The sequence below is a fragment of the Quercus lobata genome, chromosome 2, assembly GCF_001633185.2.
Source record: "Quercus lobata isolate SW786 chromosome 2, ValleyOak3.0 Primary Assembly, whole genome shotgun sequence".
Lineage (NCBI taxonomy): Eukaryota > Viridiplantae > Streptophyta > Magnoliopsida > Fagales > Fagaceae > Quercus > Quercus lobata.
In genome coordinates, this window is record NC_044905.1 from 38,069,088 (window position 1) to 38,080,144 (window position 11,057).

Below are 11,057 nucleotides of genomic sequence, written 5' to 3' on the forward strand. Positions count from 1 at the left end.
GGTGTATTGTTGTGTTTCAGGAGTATTATGTTCATATGATTCAAGTGCTTCACAGCTTCTAGAGTTAGGTGTGAGTGAGTTTTGTTCAACTGTTCCCAACTCACATGTTAAGTCTAGAGTTGTTTTTAGGGTTTTGTCACGGAATAGCCAAAGGGGGAGATTGTAAGGTTGAATTTATTCAACCATCTAATTGGCTTTATTCCGTGCCAAATTTGCTTGTAATTCAGCATTTAGTAACCCTGTATTTAGGTGGGTTTGATGTAAGGGTAGTGAGTGAGATAGAGTGAAGTTTGCTCAAGAGTGTGCAAGAAAACAGAGTGTCGCGGCTGGGTCTCGCGGGTGACTCGCGGCTTAAAGCCGCCAGAAGCAACCTCACGTGCCAAGCATGCTGGAAGGTGAACAGTCTGCTAGCTGGTGCACTACAGGACAAAACAGGACAACTGGCCATACGGTTATCTCGCGACTGGATCTCGCGACTTAGTCAAGCCGCGAGGTCAAGCCGCGAGCCACCCCTGTTTTGTAGAATTCTGACGTTTCACATTCCTCTCCACTCCAGTATAAATACCCCTATTACCCACGATTGAAAGAGAGCTTCCAGAGAGAATTTTGAGAGAGAAACCCTAAAGAAAAACCAGATTGTTTCACCCACAATCTCTACCTTAGAATCTCTTCAAATTCCTCAACTCTCTTCCTCTCCATTGTTAAATCCTTGAGAGGCTTTATACCAAACCAGGTTCTCACCATTATCATCATTGTGAGTCTGCTGTTTGGATTTCTGGGAAGCAGTTAGGAAGGAACCAATCTTCATTGGTTGATGCTATGGTCTAGTAGCGGAATCCGGAAAGCTAGAAAAGAAAAAGGTTCGGCGCAACCTCGTTGGAGCAAGAAGCTTGGAGGGCTTAGGTGCACTGGGTAGATTAGGCTTGGAGGGTCTATTGCTGTCCTTGTATCCCAACTATATTTTCTAGTGGATTGATTACCGCTTGGAGGGCGGCGGAGAGGTTTTTCGCCGAGGACTTCGGTTTCCTCTTCGATAACACATCGCGTGTTGTCTTTGTGTTTGCATCTTCCTTCCTCTATCTTTGCCTTTAAATTATCTGCTGTGGATTTTATTTTGTGATGGCTTAGATAGTATTTAATCAATTTCGTATGATAGCATATGTTAAGTTTCCGCACACTAGTTGTTTGACATATTGCTTGAATTGATTAAGTTGTTATTTGGGGGTCTAAACGTTCAAAGGTCTTTTATACACGTTTTTGAACTTTCATCCCTAATTGTGGTATTGGGGAAAAAACAAGCCTTGAAAACCTTATAGAAGAGAGAGGTTTTATTGTGCAAAAGTCGCCAAGCTTGTTTTGCTAGCAAAGAATCATTGAACATGGCTAGATCTCTAAACCCCATTCCACCAACCATCTTGGATTTTGTCATATCTTCTCACTTCACCCAATAAACTTTTCTTCACTCACCTTGTTGTCCCCACCAAAATTTCTTGATTAGAACTTCAATTTCATTGCACAATCCAATGGGTATTTTAAAACATCCCATTGTGTAAGTGGGGCTAGTTTGAATAACTGCCTTCAACAACACTTCCCTACCTGCTTGAGTTAGTAATTTTCCTTCCCATCCTTGCAATTTCCTCCATACCCTCTCCTTAATGTAGCTAAAACTCGCTTTTTTCCCTTTACCCACAAAGGAAGGGAGGCTCAAGTACCTCTCATACTGCATTATTTCAGGCACATCCAAAGCCACCTTTATCTCATGCTTTAATTCAGCTGAAGTGCATTTGCTAAAAATAAAGATGTCTTGCTCCTATTAACCTTTTTCCCCGAGGCCATCTCATACATATTCAAAATTTCCAACACCTTGCCATATTCTTTAATATTTGCCCTGCAAAAGAGAAGACTATCATTTGCGAAAAGAAAATAAAAAGCTAGTTGTGGAGTTTTTGTGATAAAGAGATTTAACTATAAATTCTTTTAGCATTTAAAGCATTTTTCAAACTAGGTGTTTTGGAATAGTTTATTTATTTATTTCTTTTTTTTTTTTTTGCTAAAAGTATTCCATAAAATCTAAAAACTAAATAAAATAAATTGATTAATGTTTTGTTGTAGCAAAAATAAATAAATAAATAAAAGCTAACTTATAATCTAAAGTAATTACTATCACTCATTAGATAATTAAACTGATAAAAAGCTTTTAAATTTGTGAAAGGACAAACGACGGTGTATATATATATTAAAAAATGTTTTGTATTTTTATACTTGAATCCAATTAATTCAATAATAATAATAATAAATATTATTATTATTATTATTGTTGTTGTTGTTGTTGTTGTATGTACTAGGAAATTGATGGCCAAAGCCCACTAAGAACAGTGATGCTTTGTCCCTCAAACTAAGTTTACACTCTAGTATTTTTATAGAGAGTGGGAAAATAGTTCTACCATAAATTTGGGACTAAGTTCAGGTCTAAAGCCGAGGAATCTAAAGTAATGAAGAAAGACAATTTAAGTAACAATTGAGGATATTGCAGTCCTCGGGTGAGTTCGAGGACTAGTTCTTATATATGAATGACACAAATTCTATACCAAATAATTCACTGTTCACTTTCTTGTTTTTTTCATCCTTAGAGAATAATCCCCCTTTTAACTATGAGGTTCCCCTCTCTTATATATCCTTCCTCTTTGCATCCTAACTCTTTACTTGTATGCCTTAGGGTTTTTCTTAGGTCACTTGTGCCATCAGAGTTCTGCTGAAGGTGATAGAAGGGGCTGCTAGCTGTGAAACTACTGTTCAGATGTCAGCTCCTCATCAATGTAGCTGATAAGGTTGTTGCAGTGCATTCAATGCGGTAGGGAAGATATACCCTTTACAGAAAGCTTCCTTCCACCGTATTGGCCCTTTCCATGATCCTTTTTTTTCTCAAAATGGATTCTCCCAAAGTGTTATCTCGCATCTTCCTCCCTTCTCAGGTCAATGAAGTCCTCGAGTTGGATACACTTTTGCGGGTAGAACCGTGCGATACTTCATGCTCCATCCTCTTCAGTCCTCAAACGCTCTACAATTACCTCTCTTTAAAAATGGAAACCCATTGAGCGTCATTTTTTAAAAGAAGTATAAACATTTATATCAATTCATTATATTTATTAAAAGCTAAAAGCTTAAAATTTTCAATTGATATCTTAAACCACAAAAACATATTTTTGCTATATTGGCTGGGTTTGGATCCAGCTTTTTGCGTTTGCGTTACGTTTCTGTTTTTTTTTTTTTTTTTTTTCACGCGTTTTCATTTGGAGTATTGCGGTTACTGTTCAATGAACAGTAACCGCAATTGTTGACTTTGCGGTTACTTTCTGTAGTGAACAGTGCACATATGCACTGTTTACGGACCCACAAATTACATTTTTTATCAACTTTTTCATTAAAAATGGGTCCCACAGCACTATTCACACATTTAAAAATTATTTTGCTACAGTGTTTTCAGTTTTCAGTTTTAAGTTTCAGCAAAATAAGTTCTATCCAAACAGACCCATTATATCAATCTGAATGCTATCTTAAACCACAAAAACAAACTTTTGCTATTTTTTTATGGAAAAAAAGTAGCAATACCATATTCTATTTTCACATGCTATTCATTTATCTCTTTCTTTCTCTTCCTTTGTCTCTTTCTTCTCTGAAATTCTCTCTTGTCTATCTTCCTCTTCATCTGATTATACCTCTATCTATGAAAGCTCGCCACTACCAGGAAAAAAAAAAATCAATGATCACCTCAAACCACCATCCCCACAACCCATCACCACCTCAAACCCACAACCCACCATCACCACCACCATCAAAACCCACAAACAAGGACCCCAAATTCATCCCAAAACCAAAACAAATCCACCATTCACAATCACAACTCTTAAAACCCATTCTAAAACCAAACAAAATCAACAATCTACAACAAAAAAAACCCACGATCCACAACCTATCCCACAACCAAAACAAACCCACCATCTCCAGGATTGGATTCATCTCCACCACACTAAACTTCAACAGCAAACCAACATTGATCTCCACCAACAAACTAGCAAACGACCCATGCCACCGAAAATCCATAAACCACTCCACCATACTTGATTTGCCAAGAGAGAGAATAAAGCTTTCTAAGAGAGAGAGAGAGAGTTGAATAAAAAAAAAGTTTTAATTTTTGCATTTGTGATTGTACGTTTCTATTAGTATAAGTGTTACTATTGATAGAAGCGTGGTCACAAACACTAAATTTTTTTGGCATTTGACACATCTAATGTAAGTATATTATTTGGTGTGTTTAATGTTAAAAATTAGCATTTAACATATCTGATACTAGTGCTAAAGCTCTTTCGAATATTTGCTAAAACATGTGACAATTTCTACCGAATAGTTTTACGAAGCGTGGTGCTTTAGGAAGCGTGGTGCTAAAGCTCTTTCGAATATTTGCTAAAAAATACCTCAATTATAAAATTCAACAGAGAACCAAAAAGGAAAATGGTAAAAAAACTCAAAATTCTAACAATTCCTATTACAGTAAGTATAGGGATACAAAAAAAATTTACCCAACTTTTTCAGTGATTGGTATATAGAATAAAATTTGTATTAATGATAAGTTCATGTAAAAGTAATGTTTCACCAATCACAACTTGATAACTTACTTTGCTAACTCAATAAGTTAGGATAAAAGTAGTAAAAAAATTTGTATTTCTAGTCTTGCTCTTCCCATGGACATAAAGCTCAGAATACAACCAAAAAAAAAAAATCTGAATTTCCGAGGAAAAAATCAAATAAAATCTTAACATCCAAAATGGGAATAAACGGAGCCGATTGCTTTCTCCATATTTGCAGAGTTTGGCATGTATGGCTTCCTTCTCACATATGCCAACATGAGCAGCTTATCAACTTGTTAGACTTAAAATTCATTCAATAAGCAGACAAGCTTCATCCAAAATTACCAAACTATCAAAATTGGCTTTTAACTTTCAACTTAAGATGTGACCATTCAATGAGTTTAATGGTGAGTCAGAAGAAAGAATATCGTAGGTACACATAGTTTGGAAATAAATAGCACAAAAAGAATTGATTACTATAAATTATACTCGTGAAACAGAAAAATTTGTAGGGAATCTAAGCCCATCCAGGAATATCCATTCCTTTGATGGGGAAATTTAAAAATAAAGATATGAAACTAAGGAAAGTTCAAAAATAATTAGAATCAAATGGGTGGTTTTTAATCTCAATCAACAGCTTCCTGGAATCAGCTATCTTTGTATGCTCAATTTTTCCTAAGGAACCTTACACTTTCCCATCAAGTTCAGTAGATTCTGATAAACCACTGTGTTTTTGTTGTCTGGAAGTAGGGAGTGAGTAGCTCCTACGCTCCTTTCCACCAGGCTTAGATGAGGCATTTCCGTACCATATCATTCCAACTACCGCTATTATCATTCCCAAAACCACATGCAAATTAAGACCCTCCTTCCCAAAAAAGAAGAATCCCATAATCAAAACAAGGATTGTCTTCATATGACCAAGTACTTGAAAAGACACAGCCGTAAATCTTCCTATGCAAATGAATTGGCTGAGGTTGGTCCCCACAGCAATAGTGCATGAAAGAATTATAAACATCTGGTAAGAGCAAGTTACAGCGGAATTGTGAGTTATAGTACTATTAAAATCAGATAATGTAAGACAAAAGACATTCACCCCCGTTATGCATGTAAATAAACCGGGTGCACAAATGTCATGTATTCCAACACCGCCACATTGAGATGTAGTAAAAAGACACTATAGGAGCTATCGTGGTCTTTTTAAATAAGAGCCACAAAAAACAAATGTACAAAAAAGTTTGCTTGCTAGACAGAAAAATATAAGAAAGTGCTTTTTGGGTCATTCTTGCTTGAAAAAATCGAGAGAGAGAGAGAGAGAGAGAGAGAGAGAGAGAGAGGGAGGGAGTTTGGTTTAGAATGTTGAGAAAATGACATTTAATGTTCCATTTGGATGCCATGAACAGTAACTTTTTAAAGTTCCTCTCATAACTGGGGAAAGCAGTTGAGGATCTTTTTAATTGATTGCATAAAGAGCAAATGACAGTATATGTCACTGATGTTTGTTATGCCTATAACACGATAGTTTAAAACATGAAATTTTGATTTGCATATGATGATGATAAAAAAACAATTACTTTTTTTTTTTAATAAGTAAAAAACAATCACTTCATATAAGAATCATGGAAGACAGACCATAAATTGCTGCTGTACTTACCAAAGACCACACATTATAGTCATACGCGTCAACTCTTTTGGTTGTCAACCAGTAATCTAGAAAGGGGCCTATTAACAGCAATGAAGCAGCCTGTGCTGGAGCAGTATGTCCCAAAAGGTTGAAAGAGCCTAGTGAATATTTCCGTTGAAGAAAATGAACATACTGCATGCAGAAATTTGACACAAAAATAAGATGAGTCTTTTGAACAATAAAAAAAAGAATTTAAAAGAGAGAATTCTGTTTATGAGTTTGTCAAAAGAGAGTTTGTAGATAGACAATTTAGAATGTAATTAACACTATATTTCGTACGGTGTGTGTGCACTCAATTGAACATAATATTAATATGTGTCTCAATCTAGCAGACTCCAACATATGTAACTGCACATGCGTAGAGGTATTGACTACTTACATATTGTTGCAGAGCAGTGCTCCAGACAGCTATAAAGGCTGCAATGAAGCCTCTGGTATTAACACTCACATCGGTGACAGTGCAAACACCAACACCCAATAGAACAACTGCAATGCTCAGTTTCGTGTCTCTAGAGTATCGAATTTTGTCCAGCACAACTTCCAAAAGGCAGGATACAGGGATCATACTCAACTTAGCAATCTGTAAATAAAACAGAGAATAACATTCAAAAATCATCCAATAGATTGCCAGAATGAAATCATAAATTAGATCATACAGAAACTTACCTGATAGAATCCAACAGAGTTCCACATTAGACTAACGTTCATTCCAACAATAGAGAAGTTAGCAAAGATAACAAATTTTAGAAGCTCCGAGAATGGTAGATGAGAGGATTGGATATATCCCAACCACCGTAGGACAACTATCATCAGAGTTGTTGTTGCAAAATGCAAACCAGTTAATGTTGTAGCTGCAAAAGATAGCAACTACTTAGAACTGTGAACAAACAAATGATGCGCAATATCCTTATACTATAACATATTTTTCAAATTGCTTACCAAACTGCACTCCTATTGATTACATTTTTCTTCAAATTGCTTATCAAAATCACTGATTTATGGACTCAAAGGTCATTAAACAGGACATCATTGCTAGCACCACCATGCCTCATCCAAACTATTGAACGTACAACTGCACTCCTATTGATCAACTGGCTATGTTGAAAATTACATGTAATCACTTAATCATTTCTCTATGGCTCAATTCATTTCCTTAAATTTCCTTCCTGAATTGTTAGCCATCCCAAATCTAAAACAAAGCTGCCCTCACTAAGTTATTAATGTCACTGTACTCAAGTCTTGCTTGGATCATCAATTAGCAGGGACTATTAAGGATTCTTCTTGTGCACAAGTCCCCTGCAGTCATGTCTACTTATACCACTCAACCAGTATGCTTGAAGCACCCCACCTGCTACTTGCTCCTAAATCCTGCTTTCTACTTTTCTTGGTTTTAATTGGTTTGTTGCATAAACAACCACTCTACCACATTCTCATGGGGGAAGGAAGCACTGTTTAAACTTAAACTCATTGACCTAAATCATGCTCCTTACTCATGAATAATCACATTGTTATCTCATTTTAGTTTGATTGGAATACATTGTTCACATGGCACTCAGAAACTATTTATTCTTTGCCCCAAGCTCCAATTCAGTTTTTTTCATCAAGATAGTTTTTAGGGAATTCCAGCTCACAAGTTTAACTATCATTTTGTAGGCATATATGATGCAGCATTGAATACCTTTCCATCATGCTCTGACTAATTTTTAGACACTAGGGTGACAGCATCTCAGTACAACACATCTAATTGTCAGTCCCTTATTGAAGACTATCCATCAATGCTTTGTCAGTTAGAACTAACATGAAAGATAAAATCCACATTTCTTTTGGGCCATAATTGTCATAATTAGAGGGACAAAAGGAAACAGAAGAATGAAGATGTTGTAAGACAAATAACTTAAGATTATAACCAATGAACAAACTAGACACTCTGATCTAAGAGGAACAGCAGATAGCCAGATACAAACCAAAAGAGAATCACAGCTTGACAGATTAGCAAACAAATAATTCCAACTTTTGAATCAGAGCTTTCACTATGGTAAGAATCTAATTCAACCACAGAGACGAGAGAAAAGAGAGTGGGGGGCAGGGGGGTGGGGGGGATGTGCAAAGCTTCCTTGCATTGATTTCCAAATGAATAGGTAATAAAACTTGAGAGTCCGGTAGCATTAGATCATTGAATGACTTATTAAAAAATATATATTAAATCAGTGAATGCCATCCCTGATAACCTAATAATATTTAAACTGTATTCCCTCTAACCCTGTGTAAAAAGGATAATATTTAAATTGTCTAAATAACTCACCAAAAACAGAGCACCCAGCTATATAGGTTCTCTCTAATAAAATTAAGGATAAAAGGCACAACTTCTGGAAACATGGACAATAAAATCAAGGAAGATATCTTTTTATTAAGAAAAAAGGGTCATTTGAAGGTCCCAACATGCAGGCTCCAAGCAGAAATAAGATGGAGACGGTCCAAACCTTTGAGATTAGATACATAATGGAGAACAAAACCAAAAAGACATAATCAGAGGAATGCTGGAAAAACGAAAAACAGAAAACAGAACTCATACCATACAGGATTAAAGGCAATAGAAACATGAAGAAGATCATAGACTAACATGATCAGAGAAAACTGTTGATATTAGGAATGAACAAAATACAAAACATTAGGAAGAAGATGAAGAAGGAAAGCCCTATTCTAATCCAGTAGGAGTTGCACAATATCCATTAACTGAAAGCCTAGTAACCAAGCAAAATGATCCCTCCCAACTCCAACACAATTACTTGCAGCAAGCTATTTAAAGGAGAAAAAGAATGCACTAAGAAGAGAGAAAGAATTAGAACATTAAGTGCACAAAGGTTGTTAAATGGATAAACAGATACTTTTGAAGCTAAAGAGATAATGTGATAAAGTTACCGGAAAAGGCAACATAGATCAAGAGAGAGAAAAATAAAAAAAGAAATAATTTAGGAATACTTTACCGAAACTGAAGCCGTAAGTAGCCATCAAGGCTTTATTGACAATGATAATCCCAACAGAGGTAACAACATTAAACATCCAAGCAGCTGCATCTACAGAAGCCTTCTTATCAGCCTTGCTAGCGGGAGCCATTATTATTATTATGTGTTGCTTATAGTAATTGCCAAGTGTATAGAGTCCTTAACCCTCAGATTACATTAAGAAATCTATCCACATCTGAGCGAAAGTCCAAGAGTTGTTCAACTCACTTAGCAACAAATTATTCTACAAAGAAAAAATTGGAAAGAGTCAGAAAAACAAATGAAAATGATTAAAATTTGAAATTTCAATTGTAATGCCAGAATATTATCCATATCACCATTGCATGCTTTTCTGTGCACAATCAAAATTTTAATGTATGATCATGTTAATCAGTTAATGTAGAACATCATGCATCATTATCACATTGTATTCTGTCATCCAAATCCAATAGCAAAAAGGCAACAACTAAAGTTAAAGATAGAGGTCTAATATTACCTGCGGGCAAAATATATTTGTGGAAAAGTATGGAAGATTAACATTTGATTTCTCATATATTATTATTATTATAAATTATAAATTATGATGATCATTATTATTCTCTGGGATAGAACCAATTCATGCGAGGATATAACATAACCATAACCATGCTTAGTAAGTGCACAACGAGAATTAATTTTAATTTACAACGTAAGTTAGATCCCCCAATTAAATTGTTTTATTTAATTGGGGAACCAAACTTTGGCCTTTAATTTTATATATCATCAGCTAAGTTATAAGATATACACTTGAATATAGGTAGGAGGTGTAGCACAAATTTGGTATTAGCAAAAAATAAAAAAAATAAAAAAATAAAAATTCAGCTTCCTCGTCACCAATTTAAAGCACAATTCAGAAAAACCTTCTTTTTAAAGTTTAACTGAGCTTAAGCAAAAGAGATCACGCTCCAAATATTACAGAACCGTACTACTCATCTTTCCATTTTAGGCAGCCAATTTTTTCTATTTAAGCTCTCTCTCTCTCTCTCTCTGAGGATCAATGGAAATGTAATCATAAAAAAAGAGGCAGATTTCCTTAATAGATGCAACATGAATGAGAGAAACAGATCTATAAGAATGACGCAAAAATTAGACAATCTCACCCAAAAAATCTTAAAGAATTAAGAATCAGATCTAGAATTTCGGGAATAGAGCAAGCGTAAGATCTATGGAAAAATGAGAGAAATTGTAGGGTTTGGAAACGAACATAGAACACGTACCGGCGAAGAAGAAGAAGAAGAAGCAGCAGCAATGAGGGGTGAGGCTGAGAGAGTTAGAGCTACACGTAAATAAAGAAAAGTGGTAGTGGTAGTCTCGTAGAATACAAGTACCAGCCTGAGGAGGTAAAAGGTTGGATTTGATATTGATATTGATATTGATATTTATGATGCGTTTGTTTGTGAATTGTGAATTGTGAAAGCAAAAGCAGTCAGTTTAGACTTTTTTAGATAAACAAAAAGCGTTGTGAGTTTGCAAGTTTTTTTTTTTTTTTTTTTTTTTTGGTTGTTGCTTTTTCATTTTCTTGATTTGGCATTTGAGAGAGAGAGGGAGGTCGTGGAATGTGTTGCAGGCAGCCAGCCAATTATTTTTTTCATTGCAGAGCAAGCATACGTGAATTTTGGCTCCTAATGGAAAAAAAAAAAAAAAAGCAAAAACACCCCATATGATGATTAGGTGCTTTTTTCTTTTTATTTTATAAGAGCTACAAGAAGC

At 35.4% G+C, this 11,057-nt stretch overlaps 1 protein-coding gene across 2 annotated transcripts; it reads right to left on the reverse strand.

Moving 5' to 3' along the window:
* Positions 1 to 5,076: 5,076 nt before the first annotated feature.
* LOC115975521 (UDP-rhamnose/UDP-galactose transporter 6) lies at positions 5,077 to 10,812 on the reverse strand. 2 transcript variants are annotated; one of them, XM_031096324.1, is made up of 6 exons: positions 10,565 to 10,812; positions 9,291 to 9,552; positions 6,973 to 7,157; positions 6,686 to 6,886; positions 6,277 to 6,438; positions 5,077 to 5,640 (listed from the first exon to the last, which is right to left on the reverse strand). In XM_031096324.1, the coding sequence occupies exons 2-6, from the start codon at positions 9,418 to 9,420 to the stop codon at positions 5,311 to 5,313; spliced, it is 1,008 nt and encodes a 335-aa protein (XP_030952184.1). In that variant the 5' UTR covers positions 9,421 to 9,552; positions 10,565 to 10,812; the 3' UTR covers positions 5,077 to 5,310. The 2 variants fall into 2 exon arrangements, with proteins under 2 accessions (XP_030952184.1, XP_030952185.1); XM_031096325.1 differs by lacking the exon at positions 10,565 to 10,812 and adding an exon at positions 10,448 to 10,508.
* Between the last annotated feature and the right edge of the window lie 245 nt (positions 10,813 to 11,057).

Bases quoted from the DNA above. Each gene is read 5' to 3' on its own strand.
- LOC115975521 (XM_031096324.1), bottom strand. From the start codon at position 9,420: ATGGCTCCCGCTAGCAAGGCTGATAAGAAGGCTTCTGTAGATGCAGCT. The intron at 7,158-9,290 runs GTAAAGTATTCC...TATCTTTTGCAG, and splicing joins TACTTACGGCTTCAGTTTCG to CTACAACATTAACTGGTTTG. The intron at 6,887-6,972 runs GTAAGTTTCTGT...TTTTATTTACAG, and splicing joins ACTCTGTTGGATTCTATCAG to ATTGCTAAGTTGAGTATGAT.